Genomic DNA, 24,221 nt, shown 5'->3' on the forward strand with positions numbered 1-24,221 from the left:
TAGAAAATACAACTTACTCATGTATTTGTTGGCCTTGCCCAGGAAAGCCACTAGACCACCACTTTTTTTCATGCGCGTATGTGGGTGCGAAAGTGAAAATGTGTGCGTATTGTGTACTTTTATAAAATACGGAATATATGAGTAGAGGCTATTTATGCGCAGGTATGCTAATTTTTACATGCATAACATTTTGAAAATCCACCTGTAAGTGGGGAAGGGTACAGAAATTGTACTGATTGGACATAGATGGGTGATTAAGATGAATAGTTATAAAAGCAGACAGGCGGTTTGTTCAGTTTCAATTCAGGTCATGACTGAGTAATGATTATTTCTTGCGCGATGCATCATTGACTGAAATTTTTATTTTAATGTAATATCTCTCGCAAATTGACACAAATAAGAACAAAGATCCACAATTAGTCAGTCATGATACAGTGCCTAATTCTCAGTAATGCATGTGAGAAATGTTATGGAATAACAAAATGTCACAGTACACAAGAAACCTCATTCAGAATTTAAACAAGTAGTCTTACAAAACATAAGTAGTATGCATGAATTTTTCCCCAAAAAAGTTTTACGTCTACAGATTTTATTTGGTTAGAAAACTGAGTCACTTTGACGTCTGTAGTACAATAATTAACCGACACGGTGATGACCACAGTGGTATCATCGCCGCGGACATAAGACTCTGTCTGGGTTCTGATTAAATCAATGGGACAGCCTGCTGAATTCCTGCAAGCATCCAAACAGACTGCGGCCAATTATCTAACATACTGCTGGGGCTTTCTAAACAAATGGCCAAAATCATGAAAATGCATACTTGAAAAATAATGTCTTCCTCTCTGTTCCAAATATCAGTACTCTGTTGTACTGGCTTTAGATGAGCATTTGGGGCTTGATTTTCAAAACAATTTACATGCCAAATACCCAGGGCTCAGTTTGCGGAAAAGACCGTGCATAACTCAATTTCACTTGTACTTTTATGCAAACCGATTAGGAGTGTTCGGGGGATGGGGGAGCGAGTTAGGTGCGGAGTGGGCACATACTTGCATATTTTGATTTTTAAAAGGATGCATGTAAGTATATGTGCAGACGTTACGCCCTCCACAGTGGGAGTGCAACTTGACACGGGTGAATCTCTGCCACTTACCTACGAATTTTCAAAGTGAACTTACGCATGTAGGTTTGCTTTAAGAATCCTCTGAACAGTTCCACATGCGCAGTGTACACACAGACTTTTACCGCTGTGCGGGGCATTGTAAAATCACCCACCCTAAGTGCTGTCTGCAACAGTCTTCACACTGAATATGAAATGGAAACAAAATGATGGGCTAAAAGCGTCCCTTTAAGTGCAACACTGCTTAAGCTATGCAGGCACAGAGCATATACACTTGCCATGAATCTGAATCCATGACATCACCGTGGGAATAAATTATTTTTTGATGCATTGGCAATTCCCTTGGCCCTTAATCCAAAGCAGCTAAAGTTTGGGAATTGTGAAGGAAACTCAAATGTGATTTAAATATGTCTAAAAATTGTTGATTGGATTTTGAAATCCAGATGTTCTCACAAAGGCATTCCTGAGAAAGAAACAACAGCTCACATATATTCCCTGAATGAACTCTCTTCTTTTTTTTTCTCATAGAGAAAGTGAACTGACATCAGAATTACAGAGATAATAACCTCAGCACGACTGGGGCGTCAATAAATAAGGTGAATTTAAACTGTTTTGATCCTATACTTAAATTCACGTTATTTATCGACTCTCCCTCGTATATGCAATTTTACCTGGGGCTATTTTTTCGTCCCCTTTACACCTTCAATTCATTTTGGGGTAGTCAAAATGTAAATACCAGCGATCCTCCTATCTGATTCACGAGTGGTCCACGTTCACGTGGATGGGGGCAACCACTTTTGAAAACGTCAGCGGTGGGTGGCAACTATTTCTCAAGACTGCTGCGGGTCACATCAGGAACCCCGGCCAGCTGGCAGCTCACGGCCCACAGTCCTTTCTGCAGCTCTTCATCATAGGATATGTCTGAAGACTTTGCCCTTTGCCCGTTGTACAAATAACAGCCTCCTACCCCTTCCAGATCTGGTGAGGCTGCTGCAAAGATTGTAGTGGCAGCTCCCTCTTCTGGAGTCTGTGGAAAGCAAAAGACAGCGCGGGTTAAATGTATAGGTAGTTAACACCAGGATTTGGATTCATTCTTTTACAGATTTGTGATAAGAGTAAAATTTGTTATTGCCAGATTCAAGAGGAATTGAGTGGGTGGTCAGAATATAGACCAATTAGATTATGATGTTTTCCACAGTAAGAATTACAACCACTGCAAAAACGTGCAAGAACTAGGGAGGGTAACTTTAAAACAAGCACACGCGCCCATGCGCATGAATTTGATATTGTCCACGCAAGTACAAGCATGTTGTATAAAATACATCTATTTGTGCATATCTGTGCTCCTAATTTTAAGCATTTACATGAGGAAACATTATTCGCGTATGTTCTTTAGCACTTGGCTTTTAAATGCCCATTTTATAACATGCGTGCATGAAGAAAATTACCAGTTTTACCAATTAGTCCACCAGTTTGCTCAATCTATCTCTAGATCATCTACACCCCCCAGTTTATTCAGACCCCTCACCCAGTCAGTATTTGGCTATAAAGAATTCTATTCTGACTTATACCTGATAAATAGCAAAAGTAAAACATGCACATATGTGTCGCATGTGCGTCGCATGTGCAGGTTATAAAACCACAATTTGGGACGGTAACTTTTAAACAGGCGCGCGAGCACACACATGTGCGCGTTTGCCTAGCTCGTGGCCAGGGATGCAGCTGTTTTAGAACATACACGTATATATGCACACATGGTTTAAAATAGGCTGAGCATATGCACATATGCATGCAATTTTAAGTAGGTGAGCGCTTATGGGTTCAAATACTGTTACTACCGTGTAAGTGGGGGATTTTAATACACACATGTGCTGACACAATTACCAGTTTTCCCACTTTGTTCCCTGTTCGGCGAGGTGAGGGATAGGAGTTCCAAATCCCCCTCGTTTAACAGCCTCCATTCTCTTGTTAGCCCCGACCCATAAAACTCTGCCGACATGCCTAGATTATTTTATTTTATTACTACAAAGCTATCCTTAGCAGAAGTACATTCACACAACAGGGGACCCCAGAGTGCGCTTGTGCGCTGGCTTCATGGGAAATTCCGGAATGCCTATGTCTATGCCCCGCCCATACCACGCCCAAGACCCACCCTTTTTTTTAAACTTTGTTCACGTAGCGGGAGATATGCACAGGTGCATGCCGGCCTGACATATTCGTGTATCTCCCAGTTTTGGTGTGCGTTGGGCTTTTAAAATTCACATTTAAATGCGTAAATGTTGGCATTGCTGCGGAATGCCCTGCCCCACCCCTAGCCTACCCCTGTTATTCGTGCACCACTACTTGCATGTTTATGTGGGAGGTTTACAAAATTGTGTGCATCTGCTATTTTGTGCGTGTTCATCTTTTAAAATTTACCTGTGAGTGGTGAGAACAAGGAATATTAACTCCCATAGCAAACACAAAATTTGTTTCACTGTAGATTTGTAACAGGTAAATATAGGGGTAGATTTTATAACATGCGCGCGCGGCCTACATGTGCGTGAGCTACCCGGCGCGAGCACATGTACGCCCGATTTTATAACATGCACGCGCAGGCGCATGTTATAAAATCCAGGGTTGGCGTGCGCAAGGGGGTGCACAATTGTGCACCTTGTGCCCGCCAAGCCGCGCTGCCTTCCCCTGTTCTCTCCCAGGCCGCTCCGAAATCGGAGTGGCTTTGGAGGGAACTTCCTTACCCCCCCACCCCACCTTCCCTTCCCCTACCTCCCCCGCCCTTTCCCCCCTACCTTTGATGATTTATTTTTTTATTTCAAAACTTACTTCAGCCCTGGGACTGAAGTTGCGCACGCCGGCAGTCAGCCGGCGCGCGATCCCCAGCCCAGCAGCCATGCAAAGGCCTCTGGCCACACCCTGCCCCACCCCAGGACCGCCCCTTTTGTAAAGCCCAGGGACTTACATGCGTCCTGGGGCTTTACGCGCGCAGCCGGGCCTTTTGAAAATAGGCCCGGCGCGCGTAACCTTTTGAAAATCCGGCCCATAGGGGTAGATTTTAAAAGGGTGCACATGCGTGTCCATTTGTGCATGCTACCTGGCGTGCACACATGGACACGCGATTTTATAACATGCGTGCGCATGTTATAAAATCGGGGGTTGGTGCGCGCAAGGAGGTGCACAATTGTGCACCTTGCATGGGCCGAGCCCGAACTGCCTTCCCCCGTTCCCTTCTCCCTCACCCCACCTTCCCTTCCCTTCCCCTAACTCTCCCGCCCCCCAGCCCTAAGCTAACCCCCCCAAAAAAATTTGTCTTACCCAGTTACACCTGCCTTGGGCAGGCGCAATTTGCGCGCGCCAGCCAACTGCCGGCACACGATCCTGGGCACATCTGCACAGGGCTCCTGCCCCGCCCCCAGCCCTGGACTGCCCCGCCCACACCCCTGCCTCTTTTTTGTAAGCCCCGGGACTTACACATGTCTTGGGGCTTTACGCACGCCGCCGGGCCTTTTTAAAATAGGCGCGGCTTGCGTAAGGCCGGTTATGCACGTAAATCTGCCGGATTCATACGTTCAGCTGAACTTAACCTGGGTAGCCATGAACAGCTCATTGCAAGGTGTTCGGTTGAGGGGACTATGTCGAGTACAGCGAAACCACACACACCACTCACTCCACAAGGATTTGGAATAATTAGGCCGCAGCCTTTATTATTAACATCAACAAGGTTACAGTAATGACCTAGGTACCCAAGCAATAACATTTCTGACTAACCAGCAGGTGTACGCCCCTGCAGGGGGCAGGCAGTGCTTCAACCTCTGGACTGTGGGGCTTGCCGCTGCCAAGCAAATTCTGACCTTGTGGGTGCTCCAGTCAGCCTGCCACACACAAGCAAGGCAACAACCCACTTGCACAGGACATGTGGCCTGCCATCAAACCAGCACCCCCCCCCCCCCCCACCCCTGACTGCAGATAGTCCTAGCATCTAGGTACTGCGTGATACCGTGCACTGGCTCCCTTCAACAAGTAACAACCCCCTCCCCCCTTTTGGCTTGGGTAACCCTGCCCCAAAGCTGCAACAATGTAAATAGAACAAAACATCACCATTAACTTCCTAACATACGAATACCGATTGTGCTGAAATTGGGTGGGAGGGTGGGAACAAGGAAGACGTCTGCACCGTTCAGGGAGCCGGAGCAAACAGATGAGGAAATCCACCGCTCCTCAGTTCCCTCCCTGTGCCAAAGCACATGCCCCCACCCCCCTCCCCCCCAAGCTCACCCAGTCAATTCAATTGGCCCAATGGGGGCACCACGCAGGCACAGAACCCCCCCCCCCCCCCCGTTGCCCACCTCGTGTTGGCTCCCAACTCCACCCTTAGCAACCATGGCTCCGGGGGTCATCCAGATGTTGGAATGCCAGTGACGTGCAACGTGGCATCGAAGCAGGTGCCCCACACCACCGTCACAACACTTGGAGCAGGAAGGGGGCCAAGAGCCACGTCACTACCGGTAAGTTGCTGGCACTTTGTCCCGTCCCCCAGGTTGTCTGCGGCGTCCATGCAGAGGTCCAGAACTGCTCCTTTATCTGAACCAATACCTGCGAACTCACCCGCACAAAGTTCCACCTGCTCTTTACACGGTGTAACTAGTGCGGGTTAATGCATGTGCATAGTTTTAAAATCCAAAGTATGCACGCAAGTCCCATTCTCACCCCTCGAAACACCTATTTTTTGTGCACATAAAAATATGCACAAAATTGGGTTACGCATGGAACTGTACATGCACAACTCCTGGGCAAATTACCCCGTCCATGTCTGGCACTTGACTCTTATCCAGCAACTTAGAAAACTTTCCATGCTATGATAGGAGCTATTTATTTCTCTGAACCGAAAGGGCACCATCAGATCCTGCATGCCTAATATAGTCGTTAATTAATTAATTTTTATTTTCAGCACACTAGCCCATTAAAAAATGCAGAGTGATTGATTTTTCAGGTTTGGAGTTCCATTTCAGCAGAGCAGAGTATAGGGAGGGTGATTTTCAAAGGAACTTCTGTGGGTATAGTAGTGCTTTATCTGCTTGGTCCTTTACAAAATTGCACAACTGTTGCACGTACAAAATTACATGCATACACACTTGGGGGGTGTGTGTGTGTGGGGGGGGGGTGTTGTGCGTGTAAAATTGGCATATATGCGTACAAGTAGGCTTTCTGTGGGGTAAGTGTTTTGCCAGAAGGGCAGAAATGCGTGTGTAATGCTCTGCAGTGATAAAAGTATGCGCGTATCCAGAGGACATACTGGGGCCGGGATTTGTAAGTGCATGCACATGTACATGTTTTATAAATATATGAGCATATTGTTATGCCACCTATGGAATTTAAACCTCACCCGTTTTTCGGGACCTGGTGCTAGTTGGTGTGGTGGCTAGTGCTGGAGACTGGAGCAGCGATGGGAGTTGCTTTTCAGTATTTGTAGTTGGTTTGGTTGGGATCATTCTGTCTGTCAGGAATAATCTGTTTTTGAGCTTTTCCTATGATTCCTTGCGTGCTTATCTCTTTTCTGTTTGACAATCCGTGTGCCTCAGGGTGGGTCTGATTTCTCTGTCTCCAGGTCTGTGTGCCTCATGGTATATGTGGCTGCTGTTTGAGAGGATTGGGTGCCTGCTGTAGTGGTGGAGGCTCCGGGTGTGCTGGTGGTGGTGTGAAGGGCTGCAATTAGTGTGTGGATTTTGTGGAATCTGCATCAGTGGAGGGAGAAACAACAGAGGAGAAGGTGGTAATCCAGGGAGAGAATATAGTATATGAGCCCAGGACTCAGCTTTTTGGCCCATCTGTGATTTGCAGGTTCACGTTTAATAAGGAAACCATTTTATATCCCTGCTAGCAGTTGGACGGGGACCTGTGGCCTTCTACACAGAGTGCTCATGCCTTGCCAGCCCACCTTAAAGTCCCTACAACCCTGGCTTTTTTGCCACCAGCTCCTTCCAGACACCTCTTGAGGTCACCGTGGGAATAAGCCAGTCAATCACCTCACTTTGTATAGATCTTTGAGTGCTTTTCTCTTGAGAACAAATCAATATAGTTCTTTTCCTGCTGATAAACAGCATCAACAGCAAACCATGACAGAATTTTATGACACTGCTCATTTTCCATTAGTTTCGAGGGTAATTGAGTGCACACATACATTGCAATTAGGCCACCAGCTGAGAGTGAGACCAGTTACAGAAACCACAAGGGCTTCCACTCCTTGAACATACAGATGGTCTGCAATGCCACAAGTCTCATAACTGAAGTCATACCTAGGATAACTGAATGCTAGGATGCCTACATTCAGTAAGTCTGGCATTCATGACCTCTTCAAGCATGGTAACAGCATTGGGATGCTTTTAGGTGTATATATATATATATATATATATATATATATATATATATACTGTTCTCTAACTAACTAATGCCCTCTATTTTCATTAATCTTCTAACAACTCATTCAGCTCTACACAAGGAGATCCAATTCTTCCTCACCAAAGCCCAGCAATGGTGCACTCCACCTTTGCCTCTCTAACACTCTTCTTTCTATGCCTTCTCTCTCACAGATGGTGGAGGCTATCCCCTCAAAAACTGGCTGATGATTCCCCTAATATGCCCCAAGAGTATGAGACTTTAAACCTGACACTGAGGGCCCTGCAAGCTAAAGCTACGGTAATGTGGGAGGGCTTGAAAAAACAGCCTTGAAGGGTAGGGCTTTTTGCATGGCTATACCATGAGAGAGAGAGAGGGAGAAGAGCCATGAGTGGACCCAGAATCTATTCTCTACAGCAGTGGTTCTCAACCTTTTTCCCATCGGGACACCTGACAGACCACACTCACATGTGTGACACATTGCTCAGTACAATTCATGGCGGAAATAAAAAATAAAGGCCCAGTATTATTTTTATTGTTAAGAATGACACAAGGGAAAGATACATATACTGTCTGAACAGAAATTGTATAAATACTAAACATTCCATAGCAAAACAGCACCAATTTCCAGCACTCAAACAATAAACACCTTACTTAAGAAAAGGCAACACTGAAAATATTACACCAGGCAAGACATGAATTCACCTCCTTTTAGGAAAACGGAACAAGCCAGGCTACTATAGAGTCCTACACAGAAACTACACGCCAGCAGAAAACCTCACCTCAGTCACATGTGCTGACCCTCACCTAACAAAGAATAAAGAGACCAAAACGCATAACTAGAAGCATGCAGACAAAAACTGAATTGGAAACTGCAACAAGCCAGGGTCTCTGTATGCAGTGTAATAAAGGAAAAAGAAAAACATCACCAGTTCTTCTAAAACAAATCAAGAAATATAAAATCAATAGCAGTAAAGCCATACTAACAAAAAGAACAGATTTCAAAACAGCTGATGAATGGAATATCCAATAATTAAAAACTCATATCAAAAATTTCTAGATACCAATAAAATATTTCAAAATAGCAGACACAAAGGCCCAATAATGAAAAATAATAAGGATACAAAAAATGTTTTGCTCTGCATACCTGGGAACATTTGATATCCAGGTGCCCTGAGATTGTTTTGAATTAGCAGAAGGGATGGTTTGCTTGCAAATTTCTCCTCTCTCTCTCTCACACTGGCTCTCAATCGCTCACATATACACATTCGTTTTCTCTCTCACTTATATAGGCTCTTAATTACACATTTACATACATGCTGTCTGTCTTTTCACGCTTACAATTACAGGCTTTCAATCGCACACATACATGCTGTCTTTTTCTCTCACACACAGACTCTCATTAAGAACATAAGAAATTGCCATGCTGGGTCAGACCAAGGGTCCATCAAGCCCAGCATCCTGTTTCCAACAGAGGCCAAACCAGGCCACAAGAACCTGTCAATTACCCAAACACTAAGAAAATCCCATGCTACTGATGCAATTAATAGCAGTGGCTATTAGCTAAGTAAACTTGATTAATAGCAGTTAATAGATTTCTCCTCCAAGAACTTATCCAAACCTTTTTTGAACCCAGCTACACTAACTGCACTAACCACATCATCTGGCAACAAATTCCAGAGCTTTATTGTGCGTTGAGTGAAAAATAATTTTCTCCGATTAGTCTTAAATGTGCTACTTGCTAACTTCATGGAATGCTCTCTAGTCCTTCTATTATTCAAAAGTGTAAATAACTGATTCACATCTACTCGTTCAAGACCTTTCATGATCTTAAAGACCTCTATCATATCCTCTCTCAGCCATCTCTTCTCCAAGCTGAACAGCCCTAACCTTTTCAGCCTTTCCTCATAGGGGAGCTGTTCCATCCCCTTTATCATTTTGGTTGCTCTTCTCTGTACCTTCTCTATCGCAACTATATATTTTTTGAGATGCGGCAACCGGAATTGTACACAGTATTCAAGGTGCGGTCTCACCATGGAGCGATATACAGGCATTATGACATTTTCTGTTTTATTAACCATTCCCTTCCTAATAATTCCTAACATTCTGTTTGCTTTTTTGACTGCTGCAGCACACTGAGCCAACGATTTTAAAGTATTATCCACTATGATGCCTAGATCTTTTTCCTGGATGGTAGCTCCTAATATGGAACCTAAAATCGTGTAACTACAGCAAGGGTTATTTTTCCCTATATGCAACACCTTGCACTTGTCTACATTAAATTTCATCTGCCATTTGGATGCCCAATCTTCCTGTTCTTGCAAGGTCCTCGTGTAATGTATCACAATCCGCTTGTGATTTAACTACTCTGAATAATTTTGAATCATTTGCAGATTTCATAACCTCACTCGTCGTATTCCTTTCCAGATCATTTATATATATATTGAAAAGCACCTGACCTAGTACAGATCCCTAAGGCACTCCAATGTTTACCCTTTTCCACAGAGAAAATTGACCATTTAATCCTAGTCTGTTTCCACCAGTTTGTAATCCACAAAAGGACATCGCCTCCTATCCCAAGACTTTTTAGTTTTCTTAGAAGCCTCTCATGAAGGACTTTGTCAAACGCCTCCTGAGAATCGAAATTCACTATATCTACCGGTTCACCTTTATCCACATATTTATTAACCCCTTCAAAAAAATGACACAGATTTGTGAGGCAAGACTTCCCTTGGGTAAATCCATATTGACTGTGTTCCATTAAACCATGTCTTTCTATATGCTCTGTGATTTTGACCTTTAGAATAGTTTCCACTATTTTTCCCGACACTGAAAACAGGCTCTGGATCACCTCTGGAGCCCATTTTAAATATTGGGGTTACATTGGCCACCCTCCAGTCTTCAGGTACAATGGATGATTGTAATGATAGGTTACAAATTGTTACTTTTCTGCTAGGAGTTGGCAATCTGTTAGAGTTGCTCCCTCAGAGGGGAGGGGCTAGCAATGTACTCAGCTCTTAAAGTGAGAGAGCTGAGCATTCTAATGTGAAATGGTGAATCCTTGGGCCGATGGCAGATGACAGCGCCCTCAGGAGGATATCATGAGAGGGACCACCGACTAGGCTGGAATATGGAGACAGACACAGATAGTTCTTTATTAGACAGGTAGTAGAACCACCAGAGGTGGCAGTAGTGAGCTGATGTGCCCGGCAAGGCTGAAGTCCCTCAGATCCTGGAACTGCTATCTCCAAATTTGCTGAGCTGTAGAGAGAGAGACTCATAGATAGTGAGTAGAGAGGGTATGCTGGAAACATAACCAGAAGTAGATGATACACTCACATAGATTATTAGAAGGCTCAGCAGCTGGAGAGAGTTAGGCCCCTGAGGAGTGAGTACCTGGTTCCAGGAACGGCTCTGAAAGAGTGATGGTAACTCACAGTTATCTATTTCTGTAATGGTTTCTAGGCAATAGAGAATAGTTAGTATATTCAGGAACAGGAGCCTCAAGGCAAGTACTAGTTCCTGTATGCAAACTGAAATAAGAACCCTCAATATCTGTATATGAGATAGCTTTTGAATTAGAAGAGTGTCTTCGAAGGGTTTTAGGAACATGGGCCCTCGAGGAGCGAGTACCGGTTCCTATCTGCAATCTGTAATAATAACTCACGATCTCCATACCTACGATAGCATCTTAGACAGAAGAGAATCTTCAGAGTTCTAGGAGCATGGGCCCTTGAGGAGCGAGTACCAGTTCCTATATGCAACTAGAATAAAAACTCACAATGTTCACGTCTGCGATCGCTTCCAGGCAATAGGGAGTCTTCTGAGCGTTCAGGGATATAGGCCCTCGAGGAGCGAGTACCGAATCCCGTCTTAGCAATCTGAAAACAAGAAGAGAGTGCGGGGCCCCCGAGAAGCGGGTACCTCTGGTAAGTTCGAGGAGGCAGAGTAGCTTGGATGATTCCTTGCTAACTCAATTCGTAAGCGTAAGCAAAGACCTTTTATGTTGGAAGCGGATGACGTCACTACAGGGGGACGCCCCCAAGGTTCGTGCCTTTGCTGGTACGAACTTCGGAGCATGCGCACGCCCCACGTCATCAAGAACATGGCGGATCCGCAGATTCAGGCCAGTCCGGGGACGCCAGAGAGAAGCAGCATGGAGACGCTGCGGCAGCAAGCTGTCCATCAGACTCGGAGGGAGTCGCCAAAGAGGTAGAGAGGGTAGAGCAAGGGCGAAGAGCAGGCATGAACGCAACACAAATTTTAAGTAATAGATCTGAAATTTCATTTTTTAGTTCCTTCAGAATCCTGGGATGCATACCATCCGGTCCAGGTGATTTGTTACTCTTTAGTTTGTCAATCTAGCCTACCACATCTTTCATGTTCACAGTGATTTGGTTCAGTTCATCTGACTCATCACCCTTGAAAAGCATCTCCTGAACCTGAATCTTCCCAACATCCTCATTAGTAAACACAGAAGTAAAGAATTATTTAGTCTTTGTGCAATGTCTTTATCTTCCCTAAGAGCCCCTTTAAGCCCTTGGTCATCTAACGGTCCAAGTGACTCCCTCACAGGTTTCTTGCTTCGGATATATTTAAAAAAGTTTTTATTATGAGTTTTTGCCTCTACAGCCAACTTCACTTCAAATTCTCTCTTAGCCTGCTTTATCAATGTTTTACACTTAACTTGACTTTGCTTTTTCCTATTTTCATCAGATGGATCCTTCTTCAAATTTTTGAAGGATTTTTTTTTTGGCTAAAATAGCCTCTTTCACCTCACTTTTTAACCATGCTGGTAATTGTTCTGCCTTCCTTCCACCTTTCTTAATACGTGGAATACATTTGGACTGCGCTTCTAAGATTGCCTGTTGTATATTTTTAACCTTTGCAGCTGCACCTTTCAGTTTTTTCTACTATTTTTCTAATTTTATCAAAGTTTCCCTTTTGAAAATTTAGGGGTAGATTTTCAGACCGCGCAAATAGGCGTACTTTTGCTGGCGCATCAGGCGCAAGCAAAAGTACGCGGGATTTTAGTAGATACGCGCGTAGCCGCGCGTATCCGCTAAAATCCTGGATCGGCGCGCGCAAGGCTATCGATTCTGTATAGCCGGCACGCGCCGAGCCGCGCAGCCTACCCCCGTTCCCTCCGAGGCCGCTCCGAAATCGGAGCGGCCTCGGAGGGAATCCTCTAACGCCCTCCCCTCACCTTCCCCTCCCTTCCTCTACCTAACCCACCCGCCCGGCCCTGTCTAAACCCCCTCCTTACCTTTGTCGGGGGATTTACGCCTCCCAGAGGGAGGCGTAAATCCCCGCGCGCCAGCGGGCCGCTAGCGCGCGGGTCCGGAGTGCGCGGCCATGCCCCCGGACCGCCCCAGGCCATAACCACGCCCCTGGGCCCGCCCCCAAAACGCTGCCGACACGCCCCCAAAACGCTGCGCGGCTCGGGCCCGCCCCCGACACGCCCCCCTCGGAAAACCCCGGGACTTACGCGAGTCCCGGGGTCTGCGCGCGTCGGTAGGCCTATTGAACATAGGTGCACCGGCGCGCAGGGCCCTGCTCACCTAAATCCGCCCGGATTTAGGCGGATTTAGGCGAGCAGGGCTCTGAAAATCCGCCCCTTAGTGTTAGAGCTGTAGACTTACATATTGTCTGCCTTCCAGTCATTAGTTCAAATTTGATCGTTATGATCAATGTTGCCCTCACCACCATTACTTCTCTCACAAAATCCTGCATTCCACTAAGAATTAAATTATTAGAATTATTATGTGGAAGGACAACTACTGACTATTAATATTTGTTTTAATTAATTTTATTCATGTTTTATTCATTAAGTATAGTTTTAAGTTGTTTTAGGAAAAGAGTTGAGTTATTTTGATGTTTTATGGTTCCAGGAACCTCTGTATATCAAGTTAGGAAGTTTCTTTTATTATGATATTATGTAGTTTTTAGGTTTTATTATGTATATTAGTTGTTAGCAACATTGTACTTTGATTTGTTGTGAACCATTACGATGGACTCTGAGTGACGGTATATATATAAATAAATAAAATAAATAAATAAAAATAAATAAATAAATAAATCTAAAATAGCTCCCTCTCTCGTTGGTTCCTGAACCAATTGCTCCATGAAGCAGTCGTTTATTCTATCCAGGAACTTTATGTCTCTAGCGTGTCCTGATGTCACATTTACCCAGTCAATATTGGGGTAATTGAAATCTCCCATTATTATTGCACTGCCAAATTGGTTAGCTTCCTTGATTTCTCTTAGCATTTCATCATCTGTCTGACCATTTTGGCCAGGTGGACGGTGGTATGCTCCTATCACTATACTCTTACCCAACACACATGGGATTTCTACCCATATAGATTTTACTAAGCATTTAGTCTCTTGCAGTATCTTTATCCTGTTGGACTCTATACCCTCCCAGACATAAAGTGCCACACCCCCACCAAGTTAATCCTCCCTATCATTGCGATATAATTTGTACCCTGATATAGCACTGTCCCATTGGTTATCCTCCTTCCACCAGGTCTCTGAGATGTCAATTATGTCTATATCATCTTTTACCTCTATACACTTTAACTTTCCCATTTTACTTCTTAGACTTCTGGCATTGGCATACAGACATTTCAAAGTGTGTTTTTTGTTTGTATTAACAACCTGCTTTTCAGTTGATAGGGATAATTTAGAATTCTTTAGCTCAGGTGATTCTTTACTTCTAGACACATGGTCTACATTGGCTTTTATTGGAACCTCTCTGTTGGGATGCCCTACTCTTATCTTTGACAGACACTGTCCTAAGAGGCTTAGATTCTGGACAATCTTACTTACCAATATTGCTAGATTTGTCTGCAGCCTTTGATATGGTTGACCATGTTACCCTACTAAATAGGTTAGCTGAAATTGGCTTAGGTGGTAAATCCTAAAATGGTTTACAGCTTACTTAAAAGAATGAACCTATCATGACAGAATTGGTTACTCCATTTCAGATAAAATAAAGATGGAATCAGACATTCCCAGGGTTTGGCTTTATCAGCTGCCCTTTTTAATGTATACATGTTACCTTTGTGTAAATTACTAGCTGGGCTTGGCATCAACTATTACATGTATGCAGAGGATGTACAATTATTAGTACCTATTGAAGACTGTATCAAAAAAGGTTTGAAGCTTGTTAAACTCTATCTTTCCACCATTCAGAACATTTTAACTCCAATGAAACTGGTTCTGAATAATCAAAAAACCGAAATTGTTTTGCTGAATCGCAAATTAAATCTCAACAAGCTAATTCATTTAAGGAATGACATTATGGATATTGAGTTATCCGCCCATGACTTGGGAGTGATTACTGATGGGGAACTGAATATGAAGAAGCATATCAGTACCCAGGGGCGGATTCCCGATGATGACCGTCCTGGGGATTTGCCGCCCAGGCCGGCCCAGGAGATACCACGTGGTCTGCCGAACGCGGCTCTGTCATGGTCGCGCCCTCGACAGACCAAGTGATTAGAGCGACTGGCCCACCTGGGGATGCCCGATCCCCCAATAGGCCAGTCCGCCCCTGTCAGTACCATATCAGAGAGGGTTACAATAAGCTTCATATCCTTAAGCGATTAAAGCTTTTACTCCAGTGTGATGATTTCCATACTGTTCTTCAAACCAGGGCATGAATAAAGAGGAGGCATTCAAACACTGCACAGAGCGGCAGTAGCCACAGAGGCATTCAAACACTGCACGGAGCGGCAGTAGCCACAGAGGCATTCAAACACTGCACGGAGCGGCAGTAGCCACAGAGGCATTCACGGAGTGGGATGCCAGTGGCCAGCAGTTGGTGTTCCACCTTCACGGAGGAAGGATGGAGGGCTGCTATCTCCAAAAAAACCCCAAAAAACAAAAAACAAACAAAAATAAAAACAGGGGTGGGTAAGAGTATGGGGTAAGGGTGTGGCCTGCTTGTTACAGCAGTTGCTACCCCTAATTGAGCTGGACGTTCACTTGGATGCAGATACGGCGCTGCTCTCTAAATTGGTGGTGGGGTGGAGGGGAATTAGGGCTGGAGGGTACTGGAAGCCAATAGTAACAGGTGGGAGAGAAAAAAAAGGGGAAAAAATGGATAAAGTGCGTAGCTTGCTGGGCAGACTAGATGGGCCGTTTGGTCTTCTTCTGCTGTCATTTCTATGTTTCTATGTTTCTATGATCTTTTCCAGTTTGCACTATTGTAATTCATTACTTTTTCGGTTACCTTTAAATTCCATTAGGCCTTTACACTATTACAAAATGCCTCTGCTAGGGTACTGGTGGGAGGAAGTAAATTTGATCATATTACTCCACTAATTTCACTATACTGGTTACCTAGGAATTTTGGATTCAATTTAAAATTCTATGTCTGATACAGAAATCTATTAATAAGGCCAATACTAAAAGGTTAAATGCATCCCTTTATCTTTACATTCCACAACGAAGTCTGAGATCATCAAACAAAGGTTTATTAAATGTCCCTTCGATTAAATCAGCACATTTGAGTGAGGTAAGGAATATAGCATTATCTGTATCAGGCCCAAATTTATGGAACTCTCTGCAGACTGAGTTAAGCCTACAAAGAGATTTTGCAGCTTTTAAAAAAGATCTTAAAACATGGCTATTTAAGTAAGCATATGAGAGCTCACTGGCTACATAACATTAATGCAAGTGAAAGGGTTGAAGCTTAATCTATCTCCATTCATTTTATTTGTTTGTATTTTATATGATTTATTTATTTTATTTTAAACTTTTGTTTAAATTTTATATTCATTATGTAATTGCATTATTTAATATGATCTTATTTCAAGCTGGTTTTTTAATTTTTATTGTATCTTACATATGTTAATCATGATATGATGGTTTTAATTGTCCATAATTGTAAACAGTTATGATTGTCCAAGAGAATAGCGGTATCCTCACTCCAGCCTCTGGTTCCTCCTCGCTAGCAGTGGGGGCCACCAGCTCCGACCTTGAGCCTCCCCTGGTGCCTCCGGCTCTCCCACAGTCCCCAGCATTCCTGGTCTTGCGTGGACCGTGGAGAGATGCCACTATCTGCGCCGCGCCCCTCCCTAGGCGCGCGCGCATCACTGATCCTTATGTAGGGACCGCGGCGGGAACCTGGCCGCGGCGCCGTCAACCTCTTCATAGTATTTAAGCTTAGGTCCCACTCCATAGTTTTGCCTTTGCAAAAGGTCTCCTCGCTGGTCAAGTACTCATTGCTACTAAGAGATTCTTCTCTAGTCTATGTTCCTGATCCTCATTGTTCCTGGTTCCTGTTTCCTCGTTCCTGCCCTGCCTATGCTTCGGATTGATTACACAGACTACTGTGGATGCCCTCAAGACTTTATGGGAGCAGACAAATCTTTGCTTACGTTAGGCCGCTTCCCCGGCCAAGAGAACTGTTGACAGTCGATGATAGTTCAGGAGGAGAGTTTTGTCTAGGATGTTCTGAGCTGGTTCTCAAGAATTTTCTTTGGGTCCGTAACCCTCCCAAGAAAGGAGGTATTCCCGCTGGTGGCCTCTAGGGCAGACGTTGAGGACTTAATGTACCTTGTACGTCATGTCAGTTTCTGCCATGAGTGGAGGTGGTTCAGGAGCCTTTCGGGCAGGCCAGGATAGGACCACAGGTTTTAAGAAATGTATTATGTATTCCCGGCGTAGGAGGCAGCCGAAGCTGGTATGTAACAGGTCCAAGGCATCAGGTGACCGTAAAAGGTCCAATATACCTTGGAGCGAACCTTTGGGATGGTATTTGAAGCCGGTTCATACCGAGTACTTAATCAGACTTTCTGGCCAGGGAGGAATTCAGGAGCGGAGCGCGCATGTTATAAAATTGCGGGTCGGCGCATGCAAGGGGGTGCACATTAGTGCAACTTGCATGCGCCGACGCCCACAGCCTTCCTCCTTTGCTAATCTCCCTTCCCCTTACCTACCCGCCCCCTAGCCCTAACCTAGACTCCCCAACCTTTGTTTTACCTTTTGTGCCTGCCGGCATGCGATCCCCCAGCACAGCGGCAAATGGCTGCTGTGCTGGGGGCCTCTGACCCTGCCTTGCCCCGCCCCATCCCTTTTCTGAGTCCCAGGGCTTTGCGCGTGATCGGGCCTTTTTAAAATAGGTGCGTAAATCCGGGCCTAAGTCTATCCCATGCTACTAATGCTAGTAAAAGCAGTGGCTATTTTCTAAGTCAACTTGATTAATAGCAGGCAATGGACTTCTCCTCCAAGAACTTATCCAATCCTTTTTTAAACCCAGCTACACTAACTGCTCTAACCACATCCCCTGGCAACAAATTCCAGAGTTTAATTGTGCGTTGAGTGAAAAAGAATTTTCTCTGATTAGTTTTAAATGTGCCCCATGCTAACTTCATGGACTGCCTCCTAGTTCTTCTATTATCCGAAAGAGTAAATAACTTATTTGGCTAAGTAGCAATTTATAAATGGATATTCAGCAGCATAGCTGTGCTGCCGAATATCAGTGTATAAACCTTTTGAATGTTCAACTCTTAAAGTTTTTCACCATTCTTCTGTATAATAAGGGAAGATTTCATTAATGTTAAGAGGATATTTGTAAAAATGTAATAGGTTAATTAAATTTCATTGCAGATAATAGAAAAGTCATTGGGATAGTAATCAGTGACAGATAATTTCTCTACTATGAAATCAAACTTCAATTCATAAAGTGTTATGTTTGCAATTTAATTGCAAATCCATGGATTCAGCAAAGCTAATTATTCATGTTTTGGTTCATTGAAACTTATATTTCCAAGTCTAACTGTTCTTCCTGCAAAATGTAAGGGGAAAAAAGTCATTAAACCCAGTTCTGAAAGGATTGAGATTATAAATATACCAAAGCAGAAAAGTTTATCATTTCTTACAAAAATGTGTCATCTTTGAGTGCCAAAATATAAATATTGGATGTTAATACAGTTTTCCAGTAAAGATTATATAATAAATCAAGCAATAGTCCTGTTTTATACATTCTGTTCAAATATTTCTACCTATTAAAATGAAGGAACAAAAAACAGTACAAAACACTCCAGTGGAAAAAAAAAATAGGAGGAGTGAAATACACTACAGTCAGAGTAAGGTGGCCTCTGCTATGCTTTCTGGATCATAGGATGATGCTTCAAGGACTGCTGAGCAGAGAAAGGATCCACTTATCGAAGAAGGGGAGAGGCATCTTTCAACACAGAATGGCAAACCTACTGAGGAGGGCTTTAAACTAGAATCATGGAGAATGTGTGAACAAAACCCTAAGGTAAGTAAAATATTAAATAATCATATAGAAATGGGAAATATGGGGAAAAGGCAATATTTAGAAAGCTATGTACACTAATGCTCATAGTATGGAGAATAAAGTCGCAGATCTAGAGGCAGTCATGGAAGAAGGTGGTTCAGATATAGTAACTGTCACAGAGGCCTGGTACAAGGAAAACCATGACTAGGATATGATATACCCGGCTATAATCTATTCAGGAAGGACCAAGTAGGAAGGAAAGGAAGAGGTGTGGCATTATATATAAAGAACAATATTAAAGCAACAGCAAGGAGCAGGCACTGTTGGTTAATTTGGAAAAAGGGAATGGAACATCTATTTATACTGGTGTAGTATACAGACCTCCATCACAGACAGAGAAGACTGACAGAGATTTAATGGAGGATAGTCATAGGATTGCTCTGTAAGGGGAGGTGCTGCTGCTAGGGGATTTTAATCTTCCAGATATTGAATTGGACATCCCAGCTGCAGTATCTTCTAGAAGCAGGGAGATCCTGGCATCCACACGGAAGGGGGCAATACCGGACCTGGTGCTTACCAACAGGGAAAGTATTTCTGATGTTGTAGTGGATGAGCATCTGGGAACCAGTGACCACTGGTTGGTGTTTTTCAATATTAGGACACAAGAGATGAAGGTCCTAGACCTCTCTCAAAATGGGGGGAGTATCTCAAGGAGTCGTCAGCTGGATGGCAAAATCTAGGGGAAGTAAAGGGCAGTGCGCAAAACTAAAAGGAAATACCATAAGTGTAACTAATCTTTTTGTAAGGAATATAAATAAAAGGAAGAGGAACAAGAGACCGATATGGTTTTCTAAAGTAGTTGAAAAGATAAGGGAGAAAAGCTTAGCATTCATAAACTAGAAGAGTTTGCGGAAAGAAGAAGACAGGCGACAATATTTGGAAAAATGAAGAGAAGCTGGGAAAGCAGTCAGGACAGTGGTGTAGCTATCGGTTGGCCTAGGTGTGCCGTGGCCCACCCGCTTCAGTCAGACCCATCCAAGTGTCTGGGGCCAGCAGAAGATAAAAGTAATCTGCGTTTGCACTGCTGCTGAAACCGAGCAGAACACGGCAGAGAACTTCAGCCAAGCCCATTGCAAGAGAAATGAAATCCAGCACAGCCTTCTGGAGCCAGCCCCCATGCACTGACCAGCCCTGCAGCAGCAGCTCTTTCCCCCTGCATGAGTGCCCCATGCACTGACCAGCCCTGCAGCAGCTCTTTTCCCCTGCATGAGCGCCCCCATGCACTGACCAGCCCTGCAGCAGCTCTTTTCCCTTGCATGAGTGCCCCATGCACTGACCAGCCCTGCAGCAGCTCTTTTCCCCTGCATGAGTGCCCCATGCACTGACCAGCCCTGCAGCAGCCCTTTTCCCCTGCATGAGTTTCCTTGTTTACAGGAAGCACGGGCAGGAGGGGGTGGGGCCTTTGCAGGGCCGGCCTGTGAATGCCCGTGCTGGATTTGTTTTATGTTCCTGTTGCTGCCAAACGGACATGCCCTGGAAGAAGCTCAAAAGCTGAGCGGAGGTTAGAAACTGGGAAGGGGCTGATTTTCCTGGGAATAAATGCTATTAAGGGAGTAGGGAAGAGAGAAGTCAGGAAGGGATTTATAGAGAGAGAAGGACTGAGTAAGAGCCATAGGGTGGGCATAGAAAGGGGGGGGGGGGGGGAGAACAGGAGCATTTGGGGACATGAGGGACACTCGAGAGAAAGGGTCACAGGGGGAAGTAAAGTCATGGGGAGGATTAGGAGGGAAAAGGGGCCATGGGATGTATAGCAGCTATGGGGTGAGGAGGAAGAGGACCAATGTTGCAGTGATTGGCTGCTGCTGCGATGAAGCCTGTCCATAGCAGGCGCACCCTATATTGCAGCATAAGCCAATCAGAGCTGCAAACCTTCACGAGCACATTTGTGGGCAGACCCAGCACCGTCCAGCACGGCATGCACAAGCATCCCACGTGGGCAGACCTGGAAGGCCAGTAGCACGGCATTGCAGCGCAGCAGCAAGCAACAGAGAAGGAATCTTCAGACTGCAGCTACAGCCAGGTATCAGGAGGGGAGGAATTAGTATGTTGGGAGGGGGGAATGAGAGTGTGAGGGGCCCAGAGATGTGCTCGGAGGGGGTAATGAGAGTGTGGGGCCAGAAATGTGCTCGGAGGGGTTAGGGAGGGAGTAATGAGAGTGTGGGGGCCAGAAATGTGCTCGGAGGGGTTAGGGAGGGAGTAATGAGAGTGTGGGGGCCAGAGATGTGCTCGGAGGGGTTAGGGAGGGGGGAATGAGAGTGTGAGGGGCCAGAGATGTGCTCAGAGGGGTTAGGGAGGGGGGGAATGAGAGTGTGGGGGCCAGAGATGTGCTCGGAGGGATTAGGGAGGGGGGGAATGAGAATGTGAGGGCCAGAAATGTGCTCGGAGGGGTTAGGGACGGGGGGAATGAGAGTGTGGGGGGCCAGAGATGTGCTCGGAGGGATTAGGGAGGGGGTAATGAGAGTGTGAGGGGCCCAGAGATGTGCTCGGAGGGGTTAGGAGGGGGGAATGAGAGTGTGGGGGCCAGAGATGTGCTCAGAGGGGTTAGGGAGGGGAGAATGAGTGTGGAGGGCCAGAGATGTGGTGGGGAGGGGGGAATCAATGTGTGGGGGGCCAGGGATGTGCTCGGAGGGGTTAAGGAGGGGGGAATGAGAGTGTGGGGGCCAGAGATGTGCTCGGAGGGGGAAATGAGCATGAGGGAATTTAAGACGTGTTTGTAGGGGGTGGGAGAGGGGAATGAGTGTGTGCCAGGGATGTGCTTGGAGGGGGGAATGAACATGAGGGAATTTGCTGCACCAGCTTCTTGCCAGGTAGAAATATGCTGAAGCAATTCAACGAAAATATGTATTGTGACAATGCTGACAATATAGAGAATGAAGAACTGGCTGTTAGCACTAATTGTCAGACCTTGTTTTAGTTAACTGCGAGAGCTACAACAATTTATTACAATAAAGTCAGCTGTTTTGTGTGCATTACAAAAGTATTTCAAGCGTTAAATGATATAAAAAATAAAAACAAGTTTCAATCTCACGTGTTTTGGGCTTGTTTTTTGGAAAAAAGTGCTTGTTCTTTCATGAAAACCTGGCAACCCTGAAGAGGACCCATATATAGACCCTCCTCCCATGTTTCTTCCATGGTCTTTCCCTGCCTTCGGCTGACTGGGCGGGGAGTGGCACTGCTCTTCATCACAGACAGCCACAGGCAATGTGCTTAGCTGGATGGGGGGTGCTCTGCTCTGGGGGTCTCAGAGATAGGAAGGAAGGGAGATGTGGAGTCTGGAGGACAATGGGGGCACAAGGATGGAAGGAGAAGTGAGGACTCAGGGATTGGGGGGAGTTGGCTCTTCAGGGGACAATGGGGACTCAGGTTTGGAGGGGGACACCAGAGGAGAATAGGAAATTGGGGATTGCTAGGAGATCTGGGACCTATATTGGGTGAGGTTTGGGGTGGGGGAAGAGTGTAGACTCAGAGAATGACAGGGAGATTGGGGAATCAGGAACTGGGATGAAATTGGGGCAGTGGGAGGAGTAGGACACTCTGGGAACCAACATGATTATAAAAATAAAATGCCCAGTAAAACATAGAAAAAAGTATTTTATTTTTAATGTAGTGACTGGAATATGTCAGTTTTATGAATATGCATCTCTGATAGCTTTATATTTTGCTCAGTAGAGGAGGAAATGGATTTCTGTTTCTATATCTCCGGGATTGTAATTCTCAGAGTCTAGTTTATTGGTGTTTCCAGTTACATTTTTGTCTATGTATTCCTATTTCTAGTTTGTGGTCCCTTATTCAGTATTTGGTGAGGGTCTGTCTGTGTTCTGCGTGTGTGACTGAGGTGATGGATTCTGATAGCGTGCAAGGTGTGTGAGGGATCTATAGAGCCTGGCTTTGTTCTTTTTTCTCAATAGGAAGTGTATTAATGTTCTAGAGCCCATTACAATATTTACTGTGCTGCCTTTTTCTGGGTGGGGGGAAGAGCCCGCCCAACCCACTGTGCATCTGTAGAGTCTGAATATCCTGGAGCCTGGCTGGACAATATTAACTGATTATTGTAAAATATTCTGGGACCCAGTTCAAAGTCTCTCATCTGAACATTTCTCCTACACAAAATCTATATTTTGGGACTAGTAGGATTTTGTTTGCTGATCTGACTTTTTCTGGTGCATCATTATTTTTCTTGTATCCAGGACACACCTTACAGTCCTGAGGCTTAAATACTGGGTATGAAATATTTTGTTATAACAAAATTTGGACTTTTACATATTTTTAGAGGGGAGATTACTACAGCTTTTATGGGGAAAGTCCACTGGACCACCTTCTTCTCCATGACACCCAATGAATTGCTTGCTCGCTGCTGGTACTACAGAAAACAAATGTCCATGATTCATCCATCAGAAATCTGGTAACCTACCACCAACTGCATTGGACTCCAGCAAGCAATGTCCAGACACTCAGAAGCCTGAGAAAGAGGTTGCATGGGAGACAACACAGAAATGGTTTGCACAGGGCAGCAAAAGTGGTAGCACTGGCTCTGTGCTGTTACTGTGTGAGTTCTGGGAGTCAGTGCAGTTATGGTGTGCTAAGTTTGCTCTAGAGGTTATGAGTGGGTTTCTAGTACTTTACAATGTGCCTGGCAGAGTTTGGGTTGCTGTTACTGAAGTGATACTAAAATCTGAATATTCATTTACAGTTTTATATTTAAAAGTCTGATCAGTTATGTGTTTTTACAGGATCATTCTCAGAGGAATGAGAGGAGGATGACCATTAGTTCCACTGTTGCCAAAATTTTGGCAGGGTCCCTATTGATCCAATCCCTGAGTCTGCTAAATAGCAAATAACACCTCTGGGAAGACTCAGCAGTGTGCTCAGTTAAGACAAAAGCAGAATGGGAAGGGGATTTGAGAAAGAAACTGCTTCCTCAGGATAGCTCCTAAGATAGGAGTGGCAAATGCCGGATCAGAGAGTCAAAAATAGGCCTAGTTTTCAGGATATCCACAATGAATATGGATGAGATAGGTTTACATACAATGAAGGCAGTGCATAAAGATCTCTCTCATCCATATTCATTAGGGATATCCTGAAAATCTGGCCTGTCTGTGGCTCTTCAAGACTGGAGTTGGCCAGCCCTATCCTAGGGGGAGGGGGAGAGAGAGACTGCTAAACGAGCAGGGACTGGGAGAGAGACTACTGAGGACAGTGTGAGGGATGGGAGTCATCTCATCCCCCATCATGTCTCACCAGTCTCTCTTTCAAGTCCTGATATCCAGCAGTCCCTCTCTCTCTCTCTTTCTTAAAGGAGGAGAGCATGCTCACAACCCTCTGCCTAGTGCCCACCCAGGTTAACCTTGGGCCCTGCCAAAATCTCAGTTCTGGCTATGCCACTGAATTAGGAATACGAAA

The 24,221-nt window shown here is 44.9% G+C and overlaps 1 protein-coding gene across 1 annotated transcript in view; it reads right to left on the minus strand.

The window, feature by feature from the left end:
- Positions 1 to 350: 350 nt before the first annotated feature.
- DHRSX (dehydrogenase/reductase X-linked) overlaps positions 351 to 24,221 on the minus strand; it is a 363,656-nt gene continuing 339,785 nt past the window's right edge. Inside the window, exon 7 of the mRNA XM_029603254.1 lies at positions 351 to 2,144. Coding sequence (XP_029459114.1) covers positions 1,941 to 2,144 — 204 coding nt within the window. The 3' untranslated portion in view covers positions 351 to 1,940. The remainder of the gene's footprint in view (positions 2,145 to 24,221) is intronic.

Source organism: Rhinatrema bivittatum, chromosome 5 (assembly GCF_901001135.1).
Source record: "Rhinatrema bivittatum chromosome 5, aRhiBiv1.1, whole genome shotgun sequence".
Classification (NCBI taxonomy): Eukaryota; Metazoa; Chordata; class Amphibia; order Gymnophiona; family Rhinatrematidae; genus Rhinatrema; species Rhinatrema bivittatum.